We start from the raw sequence: 25990 nt of genomic DNA, 5'->3' as shown, positions 1-25990 counted from the left end.
GCACAGTGACATGTTTGAAATAGCACACAACTGTATAAAATCACCAGTGTTCTTACAGAGAGCTCTTAGTTTACTCAAATGCTACATGTCCTAGTTCCCAACATAATATCTGGAGTCTACAGGTTTCCTTCTCGGAAGCACTTTAAATATAGCTCTAATTGTCCTTTGGACATGAGTAAATGATGTTGGGCCTTCTTTAGTTGGTCAAGGGAGAAATAAATCAGTCTCTTAAAAAAAAAAAACAAGGTTGCCACTTGCATAGGAATATTTTATTTTGTGCAAATCTCACCAGACAAGGCTCGCTTCTGCCTTTCGGGAGCAAGGGGAGGCGGATGAAACTAAGTCTTGCTCACAGCACAATGGGAAAATTCCATGCACTCCTTGCATCTGGCTTTCCTGGAGGCCAGCTGTGAGCTGGAGGCTTCCCACACTCTAAGGCAAGATAAATTGAATAGCACACTTGTTTTGCAGTAAGTCCTGGGTTTAAAAGATCCAAGGAGATGTGGATTTCGGTATGATGCAAGGAAGGCCCAGGGGTTCCATTTCTTTCCATTCTTCCTTTTAAAGAACCTGAGGATTTGGACAGAAGACCCCAGGAGCAGTCTGCTAAGTCTCAGGGACGTTCCATTGGGAATCATTTCCCACATTAAGGCAACCAACTAGTCAAGGTGTGCCTGGTGATGAGGGATTCCAAAGGAGGGAAGTCTGCCTGGGACTCCCAGGACAGCTCCAAATAAATATCTGTCCAAGTGGAGACCAGATGCATACTCAGCTAAAAGACTCAAGAGAGGGGAAAGAAGGGGTGATAAGGAAAAATTAGGGGGAGAAGCAGAGAGATGAGAAGCCCTCTTGCAACCCATCACCTTATGAGACATAAGTTCAACAAAGCATAGGATCATAAGGCCCAGTGATGAGAGAGAATATAAAGAGATTATTCCCCTCCCAGATCAAGTATTGTCAGGAAATATCAAAGTAGAAATTTTTGTAAGCAGCTTTGAATTTAAAAATCGGTCAAAACACTAAAACCTTTTTTTTGAAACTGCACAAACTTGTTTTTTTTGTTTGTTGGTTGGTTGGTTGGTTGGTTGTTTTTTTGTTTTGTTTTGTTTAAGAAGTGCTAACAATAAGATTCCTCAAAATCTCCCAGGATTTTGTAGCACAGAATTGAATGCTCCTGGGCCAAAGCTGCCAGTTCTTTCAGAAACTCCGGGAAAAGGGCAGCAGCAAGCATGGTGTTCCTCACAGGCAAAGGGATGCTAGGAAAGGTTCCCGGTGTTTTCCCTCTGTTGGGCAGGAAAGGCTGAAGCATCCTCGAGGGACTATCCAAAATGTTCCTTCCACTTGCTGTTGAGTAGGAGTCCTGATTGTGATCTGAAGTCAGAAAAACAAGAACAATTGTGATTACTGATGTCATAGGGTCTCAAATGCTATTTGACTTCTTCATCCCCTTACTTGAATGGAGTCTTGACATTGGAGAGTGATGCATCATCATAGATGTAGAGCAAGAAGAGAGATTTTGGCAGGGATTTTTCACCTGTGATTTAAAGTTCTTAACTTACAGACTGAGGGGAGTCTATAAACTTGAATGGAAATATATTAAATTTGTATTTCAGCATATTTGGTTTCCTCTGTATTTCAATATAATTGATTTCCTATATAGCTTATGTTACTCATTTTAAAACATTATTCTGAGAAGGAAACCATAGGTTTCAGAAGATTGCCAAGGGACCCGTCACACAAAAATGATTATAAAAACTGGGTATATAATCAACATCTTTCTCCACATACTAAGATAAGTTTCAAGACATAAAAGGTGAAAAAAATATACAAAGTAGAGGAGCAAAGAAGAAAGCACCTGTAAGATCTATAAACAGGGTAAAGGTTCTTGACCAAACAAGAAATAGAGAGGATCACAGAAGGTAAAATGGACATAAATTTTAAAAGCTTTTGTACAAACAAAAAAAATGCAGCTACATTAGAAGAGAAGCAGGTACATGGGAAAAATTCTTTGCAGCAAGTTTCCTGATAAAGAACTTATTTTTAAGATATATAGGAACTAATTCAAATTTATAAGGAAAAAATACTATTTGATAAATGTTCAAAGAATATGAAGAAGCAGTATTTAGAGAAAGAAATCTAAATTGTCGGTAACCATAAAAATAAACTCTAAATCACTAAATCGAGGAAATGATAATTAAACAACTCTGAGGTCTCATCTCACACCCACAAAATTGGTAAAACTGATCAAAAAGGAAAATGACAAAAGCTGAAGAGGTTTTGAGAAAGCAGATACATTCATGAACTGTTAATGGAAGTATAAACAGATCAAGCAATTTGGAACTATGCCCCAAACACTATTAAACTAAGCATACTTCTTTGACCCAATGATTGTTCTGTTGGATTTATATCTCAAAAACATCAAAGAAGGAGAAAATGGATTTATCTATACAAAAAAAAATTATAGCAACTCTTTTTGTAATGGCAAAGAATTGGAAACTGAGAGGATGCCCATTAACTGGAGAGTGGTTGAACAAATCTTGGCATGTGAATGTGATTGAATACCACTGTGCTGTAAGAAATTGTTTCAGAAAAGCCTGAGAAAACTTGTTATGAATGATACAGAACCAGGAGATCAGAACCAAGATGGCAATGTACGCAAAGGCAAGTAACTTTGAAAGAATTAGGAACTCTAACCAATATAATGACCAACCACAAATCTAGAGAACATGCTACTCATCTACTAATAGAGAGATGATGAACTTCAGTGAGTACAGATTGAGAAGTTTTGGGGGGATATAACCAATATAGGAATTTTATTTTACTTGCTCTATATCAGGGATTCTCAAACTGTGGCCCATGGGCCAGATGTGCCCACTGAGGATGTTTATGTGCCCGCTGGATTATGGCAAGTGGGCTGAGGGGCGGAGACAGAGTGTGAGCTTTTGTTTTTACTATAGTCTGGCCTCCAACAGTCTGAGGGACACTGAACTGGCCCCCTATTTAAAAAGTTTGAGGACCACTGATCTATATTTGTAACATGGGGTTAATTTTTATTGATTTCTCATTTAGGGTGGGAGAGGTAGAAAGGAAAGAATGTAGATGTAAAAACAAAATGTAATTTAATTTTAAAAAGTTTTAAAATTTTAATTTAAAATTTACTTTAAAATTAAACTTTAAAAATATACACCAATAGAAGTAAAGTGATTTGCTTAAGTTACTTTTAAAAAGATAATGAGGAACAGAATATGACTTCAATTCAGCCTCTTTTCCTTTGTATCACTTACCTTCCAGGATTCTTTTTTTTTTTTTTTTTTTTTAGTATCAAATGAAACATTTGTAAAGTATTTAGCACAGTGCCTGCACTTAGTAAAAGTTAAATAAATACTCCCCTTTAATAAATGTACACACACACACACACACACACACACACACACACACACACACACACCATTTCTTCTATGTAAACAACTCCCAAATATGTATATTTATCCCTTATCTTTCTCTTTAATTCCAAGTCTCCCATCCCCAATTGCCGGATGGACCTTGAATGCCCAACAGGCATCCAGAGTATTCAAAACAAAACTCATTATCTTTTTCTTGAAACCAGACCTGTTCCTGTCTTCCCTGTTTCTCTCAAGGATACCACTATATTTTCAGTTACTCAGGGTAATGACCTTCTAATCAGAGTCTAGTCCTTCCTTTCTCTCATCCTCCCAAAAGAATGTAAGCTCCTTGAGAGCAAGAAGGATTTGGGGTCTAAGTCTGTATCCCTGGCACAGTACCTGGTACAATCCCTGAATTAACATGACATTTGTGTTGAAGTATCTGAAGGGCGACCACATGGAAAAGCAATCAACCAGCCTCACTGCTTGACTAGAGTTCAGAACTAGGATCACGTGATCTGAGAAATTAGCAGGAACCATCAAAACATTTCTTCCAACCCATTAACAAGTAGAAAGTGTGGAAGTGGAAGTGGACTCAGGTTAACAAAAACCATTAAAAAAAAAAACAGTTAAAACCATTCAAAATGGAATAGGGTTCCACTCTTTTTGTTATTGTTTGCTTGCATTTTGTTTTCTTTCTCACCTTTTTATCTGATTTTTCTTGTGATAGACAATTATATAAATACCTATACATATAACAGACTTAACATATATTTTTAACCTGTTTAACATATATTGGATTACTTGCCATCTAGGGGAGAGGGTGGGGGGAGGGAAATTTGGAACAAAGTTTTGCAAGGGTCAATGTTGAAAAATCATCCATGCGTATGTTTTGAAAATAAAAAGCCTTAATAAAAAAAAAAAAATGGAATAGGAGCCTTGGTTGGTGGTAAGTTCCCCATCACTGGAGTGCTTTGAATAAAGGCTAAAGCTGGTTGACCACTTATCAGAAACGTCAAAAATCCCTCATCTGCTATCTTCTCCCTCTGTCCCCTTGATGTCTTTGCCAAGGCTAATTTTCTGCCTTGTATCTTTGACCCTCTTTCCCTGGAATGACAGAAAGAACTCTCTTTGGGGAGTTTATTCCAGTTTTCATTTCCAATCTCTCACACATCTTCACTCTTTCTCTGTCTTTCCTTACTGCCTCCCCCCCTCAAAACCTTCCCCCACTCTGCCATGCCCATCTTATTATCCTACAATACATCTCTCTTTACGTTCTCTATTAACCCCCTTGGAGACTCCTTTTACTTCCTCTGCTTATTCATTCACTACACAAACCATTCGTTGTATTCTACTCTATACAGTGCCCTTTGCCACCCCTTCATTCATCAACCTCTTATAACAGCTTCAGGCCCCGGTACCCTAAGGAAGCTCTTCTTTCAAAGATTGCTTGCTAAATCTGATTGGGGGGGGAGGGAGAGAGGAAGGTTCCTTCAGTCTCACTGCCTTGATATGGTTTAGCTTTCATACTGTTAACTTCCCTCATTTCGGATGCTCTCCCCTACTTTTCTTCCTCCTCCCGCAATCTGACAGGTCCTCCTCAGGCAAGCCATCATTCCCCCAAAATCTGCTTAGTACCTACTAAGTGCAAAGGAGTATTCTAAAATTAGAGAGGCAATGTCAAAGGTTGATTACGTGTCACACCCCTCTTTCTCTATGCTCTAAGAACTCGTTTCAATTACTATTCCAATAAATATCATTCCAATACCTTGTTATCTTTCTCTTGATACATTTATACGTCTTGATACCTTGATGTCCAGTATTACTCTCTCCTGAATCCCGATTCCAAATCTCTAACTGCAATACACGAAGGGTCCTACCAGCAACTCAAACTCAACATGCCCCAAACTGAACCATCATCTTCCCCTCTAAACCTCCTCTTCCCCTAAACTTCCTCATGTCTGTCGTTGCCATCAGTCTTCCCAAACTCCCAGGTTCAAAACCTCCGAATCCTGTTGTCCAAGCACGACGCGCCGCCTCCAGGCTTGGGGCATTTGACACAGATGCTTAGAGCGACCCTCCTTTTCTCATATTGACTTTTCAGAGTTTTCCTAGTCTTCCAAAGATCAGTTCAAGTGGCCCCTCCTGGAGGGGCAGCCCCGAAGCCTGGCCTCTTCTCCTAACTTTAGGCAGTCTCAGTGACTGTTCCCCTATGCTTGGAATGCCCTCCCTTCTCATCCCTGGCCCTGGCTTCCTCAGCTAAAATCCCACTTTTCCCAATCTCTTGTAATGCTAGGAGCTGGATGGCCAGCCACTAGACTCTGATACTCTGGAGGAGATAGGGAGGATGAGGACGGTGTAGGTTAGGCTTACTTAAATCTAATTCACTTACAAGTCAGACTTCCCCTTTGGGATGTTCAGAGTGAAGGACCTTCCTTCTGCTGATTATTCCCTAATTAGGCTGCTATCTGTACATAGCTACTCGCATGTGGTCTCCTCAAGGGGAGAGCTGCCTTGCCCTGCTTTGTATCCCCGCCCTTAGCGGAACACCGGGAGCACAGTAGTTACTTAACAAATATTGACTGACAGACTGATGGGCTTCACATTTGCTATTGTTGAGTCATTTTTCAATCTTGCCCAACTCTTTAGGATCCCATTTGGGGTTTTCTTGGCAAAGATTCTGGAATGGTTTGTCATTTCTTTCTCCAGCTCATTTTATAGATGGGGAAACTGAGGCAAACTGAATTAAGTGATTTGCCCGTGGTCACACAACTATTAAATGTCTGAAATCAAATTTGAACTCAGCTCCAGGCTCAACACTGGTCTCACTTTCACTAGCTGCATAATCCTGGGCAAGTCACTCCATCTGTCTGCCTTTGGTTTCTCCAACTGTAAAATGGGAATAATAATAGCACCGACCTCCCTGAATTGTTCTGAGGAGCAAATGAGATAATAGTTGTAAAGCACTTTGCAAGGTTTAGTGCACTATGTAAACCATAGCTGCTATTAAGTATTCCTTCTCTTCACTCCCATAATCACAGTCCTAGTTTAGATCTCACAGCCTCTTCTACTTACTCTCCTGTGGCAACTGGACCAAGTCTCCTTCCTTCCTAAGGCTCCAGTGGATGGGTTGGACCAGGACAATCAGTCAATTAAAAAGCATTTAGTAAGTGCTCATCACGTGCTGCAACTAGCCACAGGAACATGGAGAAAAAGTGAGACGCTCTCCTCTCATGGTGTTCTAGAGGCAGAGACAATGCATACAGACACAGACAAATTAAATACTAGAGTACTGGAGAAGCACCAAGAGCTGGGAGATCATGAAGGAGGAGGAGGAGGAGGAGGAGGAGGAAGAGGAGGAGGAGGAGGAGGAGGAGGAGGAGGAGGAGGAGGAGGAGGAGGAAGAAGAGGAGGAGGAGGAGGAAGAAGAGGAGGGGGAAGGAAAGAAGAGGAAAAAAAGGAAGAGGAGGAGAGTTTGAGCTAAGCTTTTAAAGAAATTATGGACTCTGAAATGGGGAAAAGGGAGTATATTATGGAGATTGTGTGTGTGTGTGTTACATATAGCATAAAGGTAATATGTATACACATAAGATAAATATACATATTTACCATATGTAGTGCATATATACTATTAGTGTTTACACATATTCACACATTATGGAGTATATACATAGTACTGTGTGCACATATACCATAAATGGTATGCATATACATGCCTACAAACACGGTATATACTCTTATGGATAGTGTGTATGTATGTACAGATACAATAAAATGCGAATACCATCTTATGTGTGTGTGTGTATATACCCACACACAATACATACGTTATATATGCTGCACATACCCACATATACGGAGTATATATAGTATAAATGTACTGTACATATACATGTAGTCTACTGCATATAGACTGCATACAGTGTATTCACATACACACATATATACTACGTGGTAAATGTACACACAAACATGCATTACATGTACATATATACTGTGGTATGTGTATACACACAAACACGTATGTGCCTGTATATGTAGAGAGTGTGTGTGTAAGGTATATATACACATGCATGTTTTACATAGAACACACATGCATATGTGCTGTATATAGTATGTATACACTACCTATTAGGTACATATATACACACAAAGTACCTGCACACCTGTATTGTAAATAGCAAGCACATACAAAACGTGGTATGTACATGTCACATGTAGCGTGTCCACACTGCATGCTTTGTAATGTATAGATGTACACATGTGGTCTATGTATATGCATGGAGTGTGTAACCTAAATGTGCTGGATGTGTAGTACATGTGCATGTGTGCTGTGTGTGGTATTTACAAATACTACATAGTAAATACACACGCAAACATGTAGTACATATACATATATACTATAATGGCATATAGTCTTATACTTACTTATTCCCCTCCCTTTCTGATCTTGAGAAACTACCCTGCAGGCCTCTACGGCCTTGGCGTGTACCCACAATGGAGAACTCTACAAGAAGGGGGTCATGTGCATCGATAGTTTTCAACAAAACCTTATGTTCCAAATTTTTTTCTCCCTCCTTTCCCTCCCCCCTCCCTTAGGTGGCAAATCATCCAATATATGTCAAACACGCACAATTCTTTTATAGATATTTCCACAATTATGTTACACAAGAAAAATCAGATCAAAAAGGAAAAAATGAGTGCAAGCAAACAATAACAGAAAGAATGAGGATGTTATGTTGTGGTCCGCACTCATTTCCCACAGTCGCTCTCTGGGTGCAGATGGCTCTATCACAAAATCTTTGAAGCTGGTTTGAATCATCTCATTGTTGAAGAGGGCCGCGTCCATCAGAATTGATCCTCACACAGTATCATTGTTGAAGTGTAGGATGATCTCCTGGTCCTGCTCATTTCACTCAGCATCCGTCCATGTGAGTCCAGACCTTTCTAAATCATCTTCCTGATTGTTTTTTACAGAACAATAATATTCCGTAACATTCAGGTACGAGGTGCCACGTTTCAGAAAGAATGTTGATAAGATAAAGAGCCCCTGGGCCCACATCAAGAATGGATGAAGAGCTAGAGTCGTGAGAGAACTCAGCTTGGCTAGTTGAGAAAAAGAACGTCTGGGTGTCAGAGCAGCCTTCAAGTACCCGGAGGACTTTCACTTGGAAGAATGCTCAGGCTTATTCAGTTTTCTCCAGGGGCGGAATGAGAAGCAGGGAGCAGGCCCTAAGGGCCAACTGAGACATGAAAGAGTTTTCCAATCTTTAGCACAATCCATGAGAGGAAGGGCCATCCCGGGAGGTAACAGGTTCCTTCTCATGGTAGGCTTGTAAGCAATCCTCATCAAGGATGCTGTGGAGGGATTCAGCCCCAGATTGAAGGTGCTGGCTCAGTCCTAAAAGGGACTGGGATCCCATCCAACTCTCTCCTGTCAGGCCCTTTCCCCACTGGGCGAGAGGAAGAGGAGGGAAGGCAACAGACACAGGCCTCAGCAAGCAGTGGATCTGCTTCCCATGACCCTCCTTCTCCTGCGGCAGAGGCGGAAAGAAACTACTGCTAAGTCCAACCCTAGGTTTTCTAAAGGGAACTGTTCTTAGCTTTCCACTTATGGGGAGTTAGCTGGGTGTGTGTGCTTTTTGCTGGGGGCAAAAGGGAAGGGTGTGGAAGGTGTGTAGACTTTCTACAAATATTACTAAGTCAGGTGCATGTACAGAGAAGTGTCATAATATAGAGAAGTACATAAAAATAGCTGACTTTTAAAAAGTATTTTTAAATTTGCAAATTGCTTTTTATGTTATGGAAAGAACACTGGCCTAGAAGTCAGAAAAACAGGTCTCAAGTAAAATTCTCCTCACTGAGTCTCAGATCCACATATGTAAAACGATTGAAAGCCATATTTGTGACTAGTTTTTCTTTTTCCTCCAACATTGGAAGGGGTGGAGGGGAGGAGGAAGGGGAAAAAATACTGTTTAATTTGTTAAGTAATTAAAATAAAGTTAAATTTTAAAAGTATAAATAATAAAATAATTATATGAACATAATAATGAGTAAAATAAATAAAAATAAAATAAAATGAACACAGAAGCATTTGATTAAGATGAAAGCATACTTTCAGTCCTTTGCAAACTTAATAGATGCACATCGAGTGACTGTCAACTGTAAATCAGTACAAAAATGAAAAAAACTTGTCTTTTCCAAGAATTCTCCCTCAATTCGAACCCCCAGAACATATTATAACATTGGCCATCAGCAGAACCATCAAGCGAGGCAAACTGGGGCTACTATGAAGGCCACAGCTTAAGGAGGCTTTACTACCAGGGCCGTTCCTGATTGCAGCCCCTAGATTTCCCCAGACTCTGAGAGTTAACTAAGCCTGAAACTCAACCAGATAGAAATCTTCCCTGCCCCCATCACCTAGATAAAGTGGCCTAAATCAGGTGAAAATGGTGTCATATTGATTGTCAGAAAGTTTGGGATCACTTAAGATAGCTAGTGTTTAAACAGCATTTAAGGTTTGCAAAGCACCTTACATACTCCTAGTGAAATACACTATTTCACTTGAAACTTCAATTATTTCTTCATCTGTAAACAGGGACAGGATTACATCTTCTCTCAGCTTGAATGGGCCTTTCCCCACATATTTTGAGCAGACTCACCTTTAAAGATTTCCTTTTCTCGTATAACTACAGTCACGGAAAATTTCTGTAATGGAACAGGGAGAAGGGAGTGGGCAAGAATAGGCTGGAAGACATGTATAACCTATATCAGATTGTTTACTCACTCAGGCAGGGGGAAGGAAGGAAAGAATTCAATGCTCAAAATATTTTTTAAAATGAATTTTCAAATTGTTTTTACAACTAATTGAGGGAGGAAGAAATAAAGCATTATTTTTTTAAAAAAGAATTGGTTGGAAGAGACAGTGTAATCCTCCTGGTTCCATAAACTATTAAGGATGGGCCTGATTTGCAGCCTTTGTCCACAGGGAGTGAAGCATGCTTGAGCACGAGGCCGGCTATTCAAGTATGGCGAATCAGTCTGCTGGAGCTGTTTAAGGGAAGTCATTTTAGGCAATTGGGTGTCACAGTGGAAAGAGCACCGGGCCTTGAGTCGGGAAAATCTGCCTCAGACATTTACTCCCTTGTGATCCTGGGCAAGCCAATTAACTTCATAGTTCCTTAACTGTAAAATGGGAATAATGTCAGCAATGACCACTTGGCCTTGCTGAGAGACTCCAATGGGATAATATTTGTAAAGCGCTTACTTAGCCCAGTGCCTGGGGCACAACCAAAGAGGTTTATTCCCTTATTATTGGAAAGCTTCACTAATGATGACAACGGGCATAAAGCACTTTAAAGCAGATTATCACTGAGATTTTCCCAACCACCCTGTGAGACACCTTTTACACTCACGATGGGTCTGAGATGAGGACTTGAACACAGATCTCTATCCCTCAGTATGTCAGAGACAAGACCTCCTGAATGTTCAATGTTAGTGTCTAACTTTCCAACAAAAGTCCCACCCCTCTCCCTCTAAAAAAACAAGATCTGGGGCCCCCCCTTTACAACTTTGACTCAGGGGCTTTTCACTGAGAAAAGGAAAATCCATAGGATTGGAATTCTTGCTGGTATATATCAGAGCCCCTTGCAATTAAAAAGCAGCACCTCTAATTGGAGGAAGACAGGATCCCCTCCCCTTCTCTCGCCATCAGTTAGATCCTTGGGTAATGGTCCCTAAACAAGCTTCAGAAATCTTTGAGATTGAGAGCTCTCCCTTGTAATTTTTTAGACACTGAAACATTTCAGGAAAAGTAGCTCTCAGCACACTGACATTTATTTATATCCCATCTTCTTGCCTGCCAGGCCTTTTCTGAGCCTTTGTGAGCCCTTTACGAGGGGTGTAACTCAGAAACCTGCAGCCAGAACTGCTCCATCACGGCCCAAGCTTCACCCCCACTCCCTCCTTTGGCAGCCCTGGTTTTTAAAAAAAAAAAAAAAAAAAAGGAGAAAGTCTTCTCACTAATCTTTCAAGCTCAAATCTGGCTGACTGCAGCCTGAGAACCGAAGTGGCTTTCCAGGGTCAGATGTCACATTTTCATTCTCCTTTTGAAAACTGCTCATATCCCTTGGCCACTTATCTTTTAGGGAACAGCATTTGATCATATATAATTGTGTCAATTCCCTATACACTTTGGACATCAGACTTTTATCTGAGATAAAAGAAGCAGAAATCCAGAACCTTGGTTGTTATTGTTGAATTGTTCAAGTCATGTCTGGCTCTTTGTAACCCGATTTGGGGTTTTCTTGATACAGGAGTGGTTTGCTATTTCCTTCTCCGGCTTACTTTTACAGATGAGGAAACTGAGGCAATCAGGGTAAAGGGATTTGCCCAGGGTCACAAAGTCAGTAAATGGCTAAGACTAGATTTGAATCCAGGAAAATGAGTCTTTTTGATTTCATACCTTAATCAGACCCCACTGTCCATGGAAGGGATTTTAGAAACCATCTATATTCCAACCCTTCATTTTACAGCTGAAAAAATTGAATCCTAGAGAAAGAAAAGTGATTTTTTTTTTTCCACTCACATAGAAAGTAGCAGAGGTAAGATTTGAACCCAGGTTATGGGTCAAAATCCAGCACTCTCTCCACGATACCATGCTTCTTCTCAAAGACTTTTTTTTTTTTCTGACCAACCTCCCTTTACAACCTAGCTGCACTGTTTTTGCTTTTGCGAAAATCTGTAGTCAAAAATATCCATTTTCTTTTGTGATTTCTTCTATTTCTTGTTTGGCTAAGGATGTTCTAAGCCATTCTCTAATTTTTAAAAGACTATACTACCTTAAAAACCATTGGCTTCTAAGATTACTTCACTTAAATTATTCGATTTCCCTGCCCAATACTTCTAAAAACATGTAATGAAAACTCCTAGAACTTCCTTAATATGGGAGCTTGTTTCCCTCTCTTACATTGTTTTTCACAAATTTAAAGTGAAGAATTTAATTTAATTTCAAGAAGAATTTAAAGTGAAAAATCATTTAGTTTAAAAAGAGGGAATCCAGTTATGCTACTGGAAATAGGTATGAGCTTGGGCAAGTAATCACTTGTCTAGACTTCTTAAGTTTAGTCATTTGTAAAATTTAGAAATCAAACTAGATTATCTCCATGCCTTTCCCAGCTCTCAATCTGCAATCTTCCAAGCTGTAAAATAAAGGATTAGACTAGATGATATCTAAGATCTGAGGTCTGAGGGCAGGTATTATTGGCCAATCCCTTCCACCTACTCACCGCCATCTTGGTTTTGTTTGGCTTTGGTTGGTTGGTTGGTTTTTTCCTCCAGCAAAGTAAACTATAATCAAGTGAAGTGACTTGCCTAGCAGACTTAGGTCTAGAAGTCACAGCTGGACATTACTTATTATCCCATGGAACTAGAGCTGTTGACAGTAGAATTTTAGGGTCAGTCCTGTGCCCCTGTTCAGAGATTTCTTGGCAGATACTTAACCGGTTTTCCATTTCCTTCTCCCACACATTTTACAAAGAGGGAAACTGAAGCAAACAGGCATAAGTGTCTCGGGCACAGTCACCAGCTAGCAAGTGTCTGAGGCCAGATTTGAATTCAGTTCTTCTTGGTTCCAGGACTGGTGTTCTGAGTTGGAGCACTGACCCATCCTGGAAGGAAGATGCTGAGCAAGGGACTGCATCTGCCTGGATCTCTGCAGACCGAGCTGCGGTGCCCTTCACTGTGCCCTATGTGAAGCAGGCAGAAAGAGCTATTGCTTATCCCTCTGACACGGAGCTTCTTCCATGGGGGAGAGAGCAGAACATCCCTCACCACCAGCCAGAATGGTGCCCTTATTCACGGGCTGGGATGAGAATCTTCACCCTGCTTTGGTCCAACTCAGCTCCCGGTGTCCCCCTGGATGAGCAGTTTTCACCCCTTTGACCTCCTCCCAGAGGGCAGCCCCACTTAAGCAAGAGAGTGCAGCAGACAGATATGGCCACACCAGAAACTCAGATTCCCTCCTGAGTGAATATCTTTGATTTTCCTGTGAGTGAGAAAGGCTAGCTTTCCAGCACTCACAGAGCTCCTCTTAGCCCTGTTTTGTGAACTGTGAGGGGCTCAGTAAATAATAATAAAGATTTAGGCAATGAAAGGGAACATTTTCAACGGTTAAAAACCATAGCAATAAGATGCGGAAGGCACTGTAAATACCAAGTAGCATCGGCAGCGTAGCCAGGGTTCCTGTGACCCAAAAAATTTGCTGGAAAATGAGTCTGATGGTTTTTTTAAGCAGCTGAGATAATTACGGACTTGAAAGTATTGATTTATCCAGAGTGATGGGGGGAAAATAATAGGTACGGTTTGTCTAGGGGGACAAAGAAGGGCATAAATAATGACTGCACATGATTGAGAGCTGGAATTACTCCGGAAAGAATGGGTTGGGTCAGAGAAATGGAAGACATTCTAATAGAGATGCTAAAAAAAATCTTGATTGGAAACACACTATTTGTTCATCTCCCTATCGGAGGAAAGTTTCTCAGACTAAGTTCTGGGATCTCTTTCGGGACACGTATGATTTTATGCTATGCAGAATATGAAAGATAGCCACCTTAGCCAGGGAGATCACAGAAGCCAGATGCGACCTTCAAGGTCACAAAGTGAAGTCTTACCCCTTATTCCAACTAAGCTAATGCTCATCTGTCCTGGTCTGAACTCCCCGGCTGGGAAGGGAGAAGGGACACAGAGATCCGGTCATAGCCCTTTGGCCTGTTATTGAAGACTGTGACCTTCCCAAAGAGACCAGGACCAGAGAGATTGGGGATCTCTTCCGGCCAGGAGATTCGGAAGATGAGAGACGCCCAAGATGCCCACCGCAGGAAGCAGAAGAAAGGAGCACTCGCTCTCCCACTAATGATGGACCGAAATAGCAGGATGAACATCCACCACATGAACCTTGCCCCTCCTCCCACCTCAAGGGGCCGACCTTTCCCTTCCCTTCAGTCCTCACAGGCGGTTAGCAAGTCCTATCAATTTTCCCCATGATACCTCCCATATTTATCTCCTCCTCTCTGCTGTCACTGATTCCATCCCAGGACAGATTCTTGTTAACATCTGCCCGAAAGGGCTTCCAAAGTCCACCTTCCCCCGCTCTGCTCCATCCTTTACATTTACAGCAGTGCCAGATTTTACCTTCCTTGTGGATGCAATCATGTCGCCCCCCCGCAGTGCTCCCCATTACCCACCGAGTACATGTCATGTCTCTCTGGCTTTGGAAGGCCTCCCAACCCCGAGGCTTGACTAGCCTCCCACCTCGCACCTCTCTAGCCACACTGGCTACTGTCCAAACGGTCTGTGCTTTCCTCCATCTCCTTGTTTCCTGGGGCATTCTCAACTCGCCCCTTTCCATCTTCTGAATTCTTATTATTTTTTAATGCCTAACTCAAATGCCACCTCCTCCAAGGAGCCCTCCCTGGTGCTCCTTACCAGCAACAACTCCCACCCTTGCTCTTACAGATTTGATATAAAACATAAAGAGCCACAAACCAAAGTACTGTCTCATGGTCTCTTTTCCTCCTCCCCCCCCAGCTTGTAAGCCCTATGGAGGAAGAGACTGTGTCTTATCTAAACTTTAAATCTCCCCCAATACCTAACAGAGAGTTCTCTAAAAACAGGAAACACTTAATAAATGTTTGTTGCATTGAACCATTCTCATCACTTCCCTTGCAGTCCTTGTTAAAAAATAGTCCTGGCGAGAGTTTAAGGACAAACATGAATTACACGTTGCTAGTCCAGTCCCCTATATTTACCCTCCTAGAACTTTAAAGCACATTTATTTTTTGGCCGGCACCACCCTCCCAATACTGGCACACACACACAAAATAAAGGGAGCTCGCGTTCTCCTTTGTGTCGGGCTAGTCAACAACAAATGGATCGGCACACACACGTAATCTCTCCTCGCGGCCCACACGCTCGGCTTTATTTACTGTCGGCCTGATGGCAAGCCATACATCAGCTTCCTTTGTGCACCGCTCTCAGTTAGCAAAATAAATGCCCCAACGGGGCCTTCTCACGGTGGGCACGGGCTGCAGCAACGCCACGGCGGGTCCGCACCAGATGCAAGAGAACGATGGTGGCTCCTCCTTCTGCAAGGGCCGACACACCGGAGAGAGATCGCAGCAGGGGCAAAAGGGGGTCACCTGGCAAAGGCCCCAGAACCAAGGGCATGAGGAGAAGGGGGCAAAAGGCAGTCACCTAGCAAAGGCCCCAGAACCAAGGGGAGGAGGAGAAAGGGGCAAAAGGCAGTCACATGGCAAAGGCCCCAGAACAAAGGGCATGAGGAGAAGGGGGCAAAAGGCAGCCACCTAGCAAAGGCCCCAGAACCAAGGGGAGGAGGAGAAAGGGGCAAAAGCCAATCACATGGCAAAGGCCCCAGAACAAAGGGCATGAGGAGAAGGGGGCAAAAGGCAGCCACCTAGCAAAGGCCCCAGAACCAAGGGGAGGAGGAGAAAGGGGCAAAAGCCAATCACATGGCAAAGGCCCCAGAACAAAGGGCATGAGGAGAAGGGGGCAAAAGGCAGTCACTGGGCAAAGGCCCCAGAACCAAGGGCATGAGGAGAAGGGGGCAAAAGGCAGTCACTGGGCAAAGGCCCTAGAACAAAGGGCATGAGGAGAAGGGGGCAAAAGGCGGCATTTCCCCTGAACACCCTTGAGGAAATAATGATGGATTACCTTTGGTTATTTCCTCGTTGGTCATGGCAGACATGTCCACTCGGAAAAGCAGGTACTGCTGGGCTTGTATAAGAAGGCCTGGGAAATCTCTCTCTATGGAGGCAAACTGCTCGATTTTGTTTTTCACAGATGCGAGGACCTGCCCCAAACAATGAGAGGAAGAAGAAGAATAAATGGTACCTCCTACATGAGGGCCCTCCTCAGACCCTACTGCTCCCACCGAGCCTTCTTTGGGACTCGCTTACAAACGCAATGGCAAAGCTTGAAGTGACCTCCAGGGTCCCGCTACACCCCCTCATTTTAAGATAAAAGTGACTCAAGTCCAGAGAGTCGTTGTGTGATTAACCCAAGATCACTTGGAAGTTCTGCTTTGGGTTATCTTCAGGAACAAGCCTGACTCCCTAATATGTTATATTACATGTTTGTATGTTTCTTGAGGACCTTTGCATCTTTTTCTCCGTGCCGGAGCCTTGCACACAGGACATGATTATGTTTGTAGCCACATGTGTTCCCTATGAGAATATCTCTCCACGTAGTTCCTTTTTGTCCATTCTTCCCATGGACGTGTGAGTTTCTGCCTGAGCGTGCCCCAGTTTTGGGTACGGTGAATGTTTTATGGCTTCTTATGGTATCATTTTATTAAATGCCTTTACTTTGAGGGTGAAAAATATTTGTTAGTTGCATTAATTCTTCTTTTTAGTTTATTTATTTTTAATACATTTATAATACATTATTACATGTATAATATAATATAAATGTATAATACATTTAATATGTAATAATTTATGAATTATGTTGGGAGAGAAAAATCAAAGTAAAAGGAGAAAACCATGGGAGGAAGGGAGGAAAAACAGAAAAAAGAAGGGAATATAGTATGTGCTGATTTACATTCAGTCTCTTAGTTCTTTCTCTGGTTACAGATGGTATTTTCTGTCCAAAGTCTATTGAGATTGTTTTGGATCACTGAACCCCTGAGAAGAGCCAATCCTTTCATAGTTGATCATCACACATTTAGTTGCATTAATTCAATAAATATTCAGCGCCTACTTCACGCAGGCACTAGAGAGATAACAAAAACGAGACTTTGTTCTCAGCAGCTTACATTCTACCGGGGAGGACACACTCATGCACAGATGAATTCAAAGTATATAGAAGGATGGGTGAAGTGATTTTAAAAAGGAGAGGAATGGAGGGGACCAGAATGGCCTCCTCAAGGAGGCAGGGCCCGAGCTGTGCTCTGAAGGAAGTGAGGGCCCGTAGCACAGGGCCCTTCCCATATGTCATGTTCTAGACATGAGCAAGCATTTTTGGCAAGCTGAGGATGGAACATCATTCCCAGAGTCAGGATGACTGGATCAGAGAATCCTAAAGGAGAACCAAGAACCAAGACTGAGAAGGAAAACTTGGAGGAGACTTTAAATCCCAAATAGAGTCATTTACATTTATCCCAGAGGCAAAAGGGAATTGCTGAAAAAGACCCGTGTCCGTGGTGACCTGGTGGATCTGTGCTTTGGGGAGCAGTCAATAAACACTTATTAAGCTCCTACTTTGCTAAGCACTGGGTATCCAATTAGGAAAGAAAAAGCCAGTCCCTGCTCTCAAAGGGCTTCCAGTCTAACGGGAACGCTCTAGGATGTGGAGGGCAGGATGGGGAAGGGATGCCAGAGCAGGGCCGACATTCGGGTGCTCTCACTTGGGACGAGGGCCCACCACGTCCCCTTTAAAATGTCTGGATTTTCTTCCACACAATCTCCGGATCATGACCCCAAATGAAGAGCTGCAGTTTATGCAGGAGTTTCCTCTGAGACCAGTCTCATCAGGGCAGAAAAGCAAAGGAAGGAGAACAAGGAATAATGACAAATTCATAAGGATGAAGGAAATAAAAATAAATGAAGTGGGGAGGGAGGGGAAAGGGAGGGGAGCTCTCACAAATTAGCTGCCAGAGCAGGCGGCCGGTGCAAATGGGAAGCCAGAAAACATACCTGATACAAGGATCGAACACTGGGCTGAAAAACCATGTTGGTATTGAGCAAGAAAGAGCGGAGGAGGGGCTGGGGGTAGCTGGCTAGCTGAGTAATGATCCCGATAAGCAGCAAATTAACATGCAAGGAGTTCTCCAGCATGTTCTCCAATTTCGACAGCACCACGCTGATAAATGGTCCTGCAGGAAAAACAAAACACTTGGTTATTAGCTACCTGTGCGGTTTCCCCCCGCTCCCCCTTGCAACGAGGGTAGCCATTGGGAAAAGAATCCTGAGAGTCTTCTGAGGTCGATTCAGACTCCACACACTGGAAACATGGCTGCCATCCCCACCCAATCATTACAAAAACATGGCAGTCAGAGGATTACCCACCGCGCCAGCTTCCACGTAGCAAATTGTAAATTGTGGTGGTCAGAAAAAATAATCAGGCAGGGCAGATAATTCTAAAATAATTTCCTTACACTGGAATCTCCCCAAAACACAGACCCGACCTCACCACTCCCCAGGCTCAGGAATAACAGCGGGTCCCTCTTGCTGGTATTTATAGCTTTTCACAGCGTGGGTCCAAACTTCTTGTCCATCCCACTACCCAGCATTCCACATTAAGCCCTCTAAGTTCCAGAGAGACAGCCCTGGCTACTCTTCGCTAAACTTCAACATATCAAAAAAAAAAAAGAATTCATTGTGACCAAAGAAGAACCGAAGATCATTATTGATCACAAAATAGATAATTTTGATTATATTAAGTTTAAAAGGTTTTGTACAAACAAAACTAATGCAGACAAGATTAGAAGGGAAGCAATAAACTGGGAAAACATTTTTACAGTCAAAGGTTCTGATAAAGGCCTCATTTCTAAAATATTGAGAGAATTGATTCACATGTATAAGAATTGAAGTCATTCTCTAATTGATAATGGTCAAAGGATATGAACAGACAATTTTCAGATGATGAAATTGAAACTATCTCTAGTCATATGAAAAGATGCTCAAAAGCAGAATTCATTAGCCTCTCCCCAAAACCCATCTCCTTTTTTCCAATCATTTTTATTTCCAGAGAAGGCACCTCTGCCTCCAGTGTCTGTTTCATAACCTCAATATCCTCACTTCCTCCTCATTGTCCCTCACTCCATCTCTTCGTTCAGTGGCTCAGTTTCGCCATTGCTACCCTCCTCTCCATTCTCTCAATTCACACCTACACAACCTTAAGTCACCCCTTCTCCTCAATCACCGCCACAGCCTGTTTCTTGGTCTCCCTGTCTCAAATTTCTCCAAGCTCCAGGCCATCCTCCACAAAACTGCCAAAGTCATTCTTTTTAAGCACAGATTTGACCATTTCACTGCCACACTCAAAAATTCTGGGGGCATTCTATTGCCTCTAAGATAAAAAATAAATGACTCTGGCTTTCAAAGGATTTCACAACTAGGCCAAATTTACCTTTCCAGCCTCATTACACATTCATTTCTTTTCTGCATTCCCTGATCCAGGCAAAATGGCTTTTTCAGTTCCTCACATATGCTCCCTAATTCCCATCTCCAACTCTTTGAACTGAACATCCCCATTGATGGAATATCTTCCTTCTTAGAACCCCAAACATTCTTCTAAGCACTGCTTAGGTACCAACTGCACACAAGGCCTTTTCCAATCCATACCCCCAAATTACGTTGCATTTGTATATTTGTATACAAGTAGGAACTAAATTTCCTTTTTATAATCTTTATTCCTGGGGCTTAACATCCTTGCTTTGCTTTTTTTTTTTTTTTTTTTCCTTTTTTCATTTTGAGAGATTTTAATCTGAGCTTTCAACCCTATGGACAATTCCAAGTATGGAAACTCCTTTCACCAATGGAAATCAGCAAATTCAACTATAACTCACAATCTCAGAAAAATGCTTGAGACACTGAGAGAGAAATAGTTACGTGTGTGTGTAACAAACCTAGACCTTCCAGCCACTGCCAAGCTGCCTCTCTCCTCAGTCAGTGCTTCATAAAACCTTGTTCAATTAAATGGAATTGTACTGATCTCTTGCATTCAAGGCTTAATTCTTCTCCATGATATTGCTAAGCATGGAATACATTAAAATGCACCTTCAGCAGCCAGTGGAGTTTTGAGATGCTTAAGGATTTGTATAATATGTCTGCAAAACAATATTAATCCTCTACTAAATGGGCCAAAAAACCAAGCCAAGGGGGAAGGGCCAGATCTGCCCGAGGCCATATATCATCACAGTGAAAGAAGAGAGGAAATTGGCTATTCTCATTTCAGCATTAGGCACAAGTTCATGACCACTGATGAATTCTAAGGTCAGAACGAATGGCATCTCACAGGCCTGTTCAGCACTATGAAATCAGTGGGACTACAAAACCAGGACATTAAGAAGAAGAAAAAGTTTCCACTCATTTGTATCAGAATTAAACTAGTACATTTGATGAAGCCCAAGTTCACTCAAGACGGGGAAAATCATGAAAGAAAAGATTTAGCGTCAACAAAATGACTTGTAGAAGTTTTAGATTTTCGCTATCAAAATGCCACAGTAAATAACAGTAATAAGGATTTGTGGGCTTGGTTTTTCAGCTTAGCTATTGATGACACCCCCTAAACCACAATGTTATTTGCAATGAAAGCATATAAGATTTGATGAATGGGAGAGTCTTAAGAAGAGTGGGCCAACATTAATATGAAAATGAAAACAGATTTCATCACTAGATGCTTCCCTCTGCAAGCACTGGGCTATATAAGCTAATAAAACCCCTCAAATGAAACAGAAGCAGTCTATTAAAAACAAACACCATAAAATTTAAAAGGAAAAATTTTTTTTAAAAATGTAGCCTAAAGCCTGTACTGAGAAAGGCATGAAACTGAGTGATGGAAATGTTTATTCCTTTCAGGGATATGTGGAGTTGCTCCTAGAAACTTAAAAAAAAAAAAAACCCTGGATTCCATAAATAAAAGGGATACTTCAGTAATAATCCATATTTCTTTTGGTCTTAAAAATTTACAAAATGTTTTCCTCAAAACAATGCTGATGCTATTCCTCTGCTTAAGAAGCTTCAGTGACCACCCGGCCCTTCCCCTTTCCTCTATAATAAGATAAATTCCTTCCTTTGGCGTATAACACCTTTCACAATGTGGTTCCAAACTAGTTTTCTTATTGCACATGAATCCTCACAAACTCTCCATTTCAGTCAGATTGACCTCCCTGGTGTTTCCCATAAGCAACAATCCCTCTCCCACATTTGCTTTGCGTAAGTCAGGCCCCTCAAACATAGAATGCTCTGTCTCCCGAAATAGCTAGGTCTCAATTCAAATGCCAACTCCTAAGGAAACTCTTTCTTGATCTTCCCAGTTGTTGGTCCCTTTTCTCTTCTTCCTCTTCCTCTTCCAGAAGGAAGGAAGGAAGGGAGGTAGGGAGGGAGGGACAAAGGAGGGAAGGAGGGAGGAAGAGAAAGAAGGAAGAAAAGAAAAAGGAAGGAAGGGAGGAAAAAAGAGAGGGAGGGAAGGAAGAATGAAAAGAATGGGAGGGAGAAAGGAAAGGAGGGGGGAGAAAAAGAAGGAGGAGGAAAGAGGAAGGGAGAAAGGAAGGGAGAGAGGAAGGAAGGAAGGAAGGAAGGAAGGAAGGAAGGAAGGAAGGAAGGAAGGAAGGAAGGAAGGAAGGAAGGAAGGAAGGAAGGAAGGAAGGAAGGAAGGAAGGAAGGGTCCTACAATTATGGAATAAAAGGTAAAAGGAAATGCTTTTCTAATTAATGTTATCTCAGGGATTAATTAGTAAGCATTTAGGAAGATATGCAAGTAGAAGCAGGGCACTTGGTAGACATACCCCTAAAATGTATTCAAAGTTTATTTTGTTGGTTTCCAAAGATTAAGTTCATTTACTTCTTTTAGAACAAAGGTTGCTAGGGAGCCTAGAACTTTTAAAAATTTCTTTGATTACTATTAGAATATAATTGGTTCCCTTTATAATTCTATATATTTTATTTTATACATTTAAAAGCATTATCCTGAGCAGGAGGAGCCACAGGCTTCATCACACTGCCAAAGAGGACCATGACAATAAAAAGAGTTATGAACTCCTGTTTTAGATTAATTTGAAAGGGCTCAAAATGGAGAGTCTATGACTCAAAAAACCACCTCTATACTTTGCTAACTCCTAACCCTTAAGTACTGCCATGGGAAGGAGAAGTCTGGCCCTATCACCTGCTTTTCCTCAAAAGAAATCTACCTCTCCCTTCCCAACTTGTGCTACCCAGGAACCTGAGCCCAGTTCTCCATTTCAGTATTCCCAGATTTTGTGTTTTAAGTCGCATTTAATGGTATTTTCTTTAGTATGTAACCTTAAAATTCAAGTAGAGTCATCACAGAATATATCTTATTTCCTGTATTCTCACTCCATCCAAATGTGAAGTTTCTGACAAAGATATCACTGGAATGTAACCCCGTCTTTGACAGAGGTATTAATGGATGTCTATTTTTAGTAATGAATTTGGAGATACGTTTGCTGATCCCCAAAATGCTGCCTCCATAGAATCTCCACCACCACCTGTTGGCAGAGTAAGCAGGGATGCGCAAAGAGAAGAAATCATTAAGAAGCAGGAAGACTCATGGCATCCGTTCATTCTTTTGGTACATAGTCAGCAGATGGAGAGAGAAGGCAGATAATGAGCATATGTAATTCCAGGGGAAGATGTCAAAAGAGGAAATTTTAAAAAACATAATGGACAGACACATAAATTTCATATATATTTTCAGAAAATAAAAAGATAGCTCTATCTCTATGTGTGTATGTAGATATATACGGGTCTCTGAAGGGAGAAGAAGAGGGAAGGAGAGGAAGAGAGAGAGGGAGGAGAGGGAGAGAAAAAAGGAAGAGGAAGGAAGGGGGAGAAAAAAGAGAACAGGTGCAAGAAAGAGAGAGAGAAAAAGAGGGAGAGGGAAGGAAGGAAGAAAAAGAAGAGAGGAAGAAAGGAAGGGAAGGGAGAGGGAGAAAGGGAAAGGGGGAGAGGAAGGGAAAGAGAGAGAGAAAGGGAGAAGAGGGAGGAGAGGGAGAGAGAGAAAGGAGTGAGTGTGTGTGGTAGAAGGCTATCCTCAGCCAGGAAGGCTTGGGCCCAAGACCCTCCCTGACACACACTAGCTGTGTGACCCTGGAAGTTGACTGACTTTTCACCAATTTAAGCAATTCTCTCAGAATATAATCTGTAGAAAAGCCTTTAGCCTCCATAGGTGGAGGGATTTTCCTCCTATAACAACGAAGTCCAAATACCCCAGACCCACAACTCTAGATAATGGGACGACAAGCTGGGCCCTCCCTCCCTATGTTCCGAGGTTTCAGGGACCCCTGAGTGCAGACGCAGGCACTGCCTCCACCAGGGCCGCTCCCCCCGCTCAGGCTTAGCCGAGGACCCTGGAGAGCGGCCAGCTGAGAAGTCCCTGCCTGGCTGGCCGGCCTCTCAGAGGGAAGCTGCTGAGCTGAGCTGGTCCTCAGGCCAGGGCCCTGCTTTGTCTGCCTCCCACAGCACTGAACTTGAAGCCTTTCCAGTGGAGCGGGACCTGCCTGCGAATTTGCACTTCACGGGAACAGCCTTGAGGAAATGCTATTAAACCAGAACCAATGTCTTTTGGAACATAATCCAGCTATTGGAAAGTCCCTTCTAGACAAGAATGCTCTGATCCCATATTAATGTCAGCCATTGTCATTACTTCCATTTAAAGATCAAACATCCCGCTGCTTCAATTTATTTGCCATTGTGAAAGATAAGACTATTTAAATGTACAATTTTATTGTAGAAAAGGAAGTTTGTCTATGTAATTTTTATTTGGTTTTATGTTTTTCAGTGAGGAAATTAAAAGAAAGCTTTTAGTGCTAAGAAAGAAATTCCCCTAAATAATACCACAAGATACCTTCCTCCTAGTGTTGACTCATAGAAGCACACTCTTACTCTGTCTTTCCTTATGCTCCTACCCCCTCACGCATCATTATTCCCAGAAAAAAAGCCGCGGCAAAGTTGCTGAAACCTTCACCTGTAAAGGGGGCCCCTTGCGTCCTCACGGGCCGACTGGGAAAGGGAGTCTGCTCTTTTGTCCCAAATGGGGAAGGCAAGCTTTCTATCGAAGGAGCCTCAGCTACAAAATGCTCAAAGTCATCTTCCTCTTCCTTTTCCTCCTGCCTTTCCTCTGTCTCACTTGTTTCCTCTTCTTCCTTCTTCTCCCCGTCCTCCTCTGGCAAAGGAGGCGAGGGAGCAGGAATTGGGAAATTTTCTTCCATCAAGCCCTCCGAGCCGGAGTCCAGTTCTTTGATGATTTTCTCATACTGGGTAATGAAATCGTCCCCATCCGGGCTGGCCGCCATGACGCCAGAACTGCAGTCTGCCTCTGGTGGGTCACCACGGGCTGACTCGGAGATGGACGGAGCGGTCGCCGCGGACGGGCCCTGGTGGGATTCCTGCTCGGGTTCCTCGCTCGAGTCCATCCTATTTTGTTCTTCCTCAGAATCCGTCTGTGGCTGGGGCTCCTCGAGGGGCCCGTTGTTCAGGGGGGTCTCTGAGGACTCTGGAGGCTGCCCCTCTGCCCTATGGCCATCCTGGGAGTCTTTCTCAGCGCAGAGCCGGTAAACCATAACGTCATCCTGAAAGTCCGATTCCTCGATGTAGGAGCCTTTGAACAGCATGATGGCGTTCTTCTTCAGCTCCTGGATGTGCTTGGGGGGCTCGATGGGGACCGGAGGGGCCGGGCTCTCCGGGTCCTGAGAGGGGCTTCCTCCGGCCTGGGCGGACATTCCCGTGTCATAGCTGTCATCCCACTCCAACTCGGACTGGCTCCTCTCCTTCTTGTGCGTGAGCTGAGGAGGGGGACGGCCGGGGGGTGGCTGCTGGGCCTTCAGCAGGGGGTGGGCCCCGTTTTTACTGTTCTCCTCCTTCAGGCTGGACAGAAAGGTCTCAGGATCAGGGGACTCTCCATCATACAGAGCAGACCAGACCCGGCAGTCCTTCATGCAGTGGCTGATGTTGTGATGGGCCTCCCAAAGGTACTGAAGGTAGCTTATGTCCAGCGCCTTGCCATACTCCACGATGCAGGCCGATGGGGACACTTCCCCAGGAGGGGCCTGCTCGCCAGCACCTGAAATGAAAGACAAGCACAGTTCAAAATAGAATATGAGCCAGTAAAAAAATATATAAATATCCTATAAAAATATAAATTTTTTTTAATTAAAGAAAATTAAAAGAAAACTTTTTTAAATTTAAAAAATTTTTTAAACTTAATTTTTTTTTTAATTTAAAAACATTTTTTTAAAAAAGGCTCAACAAGAACAAGTTTTTGCTCACAGGATATGAGCTAAGAAGAGATAACAGGCCTGGATGTGGCCATTTGTAGGATAGTTATCAGATGGAAAAAAAAATTACACTGCAAAAATGAAATGCTCTCTCAGAATAAGAAATATCTATTTCCTTAGAGTTTTACTGGAGGCATGTCTTAGCAAGAGCACAGGCTGGATGTGGAGTCAGGAGGCCTGCAAATGCTTACTCTGTGTCTGTGTAAAGTCACTTCCCCTTTCTTTTCTCTTTCTTTTTTCCCCCTGAGGCAATTGGGGTTAAGTGACTTGCCCAGGGTCACACATGTCTGAGGTCAGATTTGAACTCAGGTCCTCCTGACTTCAGGGCTGGTGCTCTCTCTGGCTGCCCCCACTTCCCCTTTGTAAGAATAAACTTCTTATGAAATTATCCATCTGAAAAAATGGGGGAAAGGACATACACTACCTCAATGCTCAGGAGCATTTTGTAAACTTTAAAGTGAAACTAGGATGTGTTATTACTATTAATATTGTTTCTTTAAGAAGAAGAGGGGAGAGGTAGTGTGGAATAATCAAGAGAAGGTTAGTCTTGGAGTTGTGGGGACCTGAATTCAAA

The 25990-nt window shown here is 42.5% G+C and overlaps 1 protein-coding gene across 6 annotated transcripts in view; it reads right to left on the bottom strand.

The window, feature by feature from the left end:
- Positions 1-247: 247 nt before the first annotated feature.
- Positions 248-25990, bottom strand: part of FHIP1A (FHF complex subunit HOOK interacting protein 1A) — a 363684-nt gene continuing 337941 nt past the window's right edge. For all 6 annotated transcript variants that reach the window (XM_074274292.1, XM_074274294.1, XM_074274295.1 and 3 more), the window contains 4 exons: positions 24108-25202; positions 18095-18273; positions 16113-16251; positions 248-1371 (listed from right to left, as the gene is read on the bottom strand). In XM_074274292.1, coding sequence (XP_074130393.1) covers positions 1118-1371; positions 16113-16251; positions 18095-18273; positions 24108-25202 — 1667 coding nt within the window. In that variant the 3' untranslated portion in view covers positions 248-1117. The remainder of the gene's footprint in view (positions 1372-16112; positions 16252-18094; positions 18274-24107; positions 25203-25990) is intronic.

The sequence above is a fragment of the Sminthopsis crassicaudata genome, chromosome 6 (genome assembly GCF_048593235.1).
Source record: "Sminthopsis crassicaudata isolate SCR6 chromosome 6, ASM4859323v1, whole genome shotgun sequence".
NCBI classification, from domain to species: domain Eukaryota; kingdom Metazoa; phylum Chordata; class Mammalia; order Dasyuromorphia; family Dasyuridae; genus Sminthopsis; species Sminthopsis crassicaudata.
Note: the sequence above shows the minus strand (reverse complement) of the source record. Positions and strands in the feature narration are given on the sequence as shown.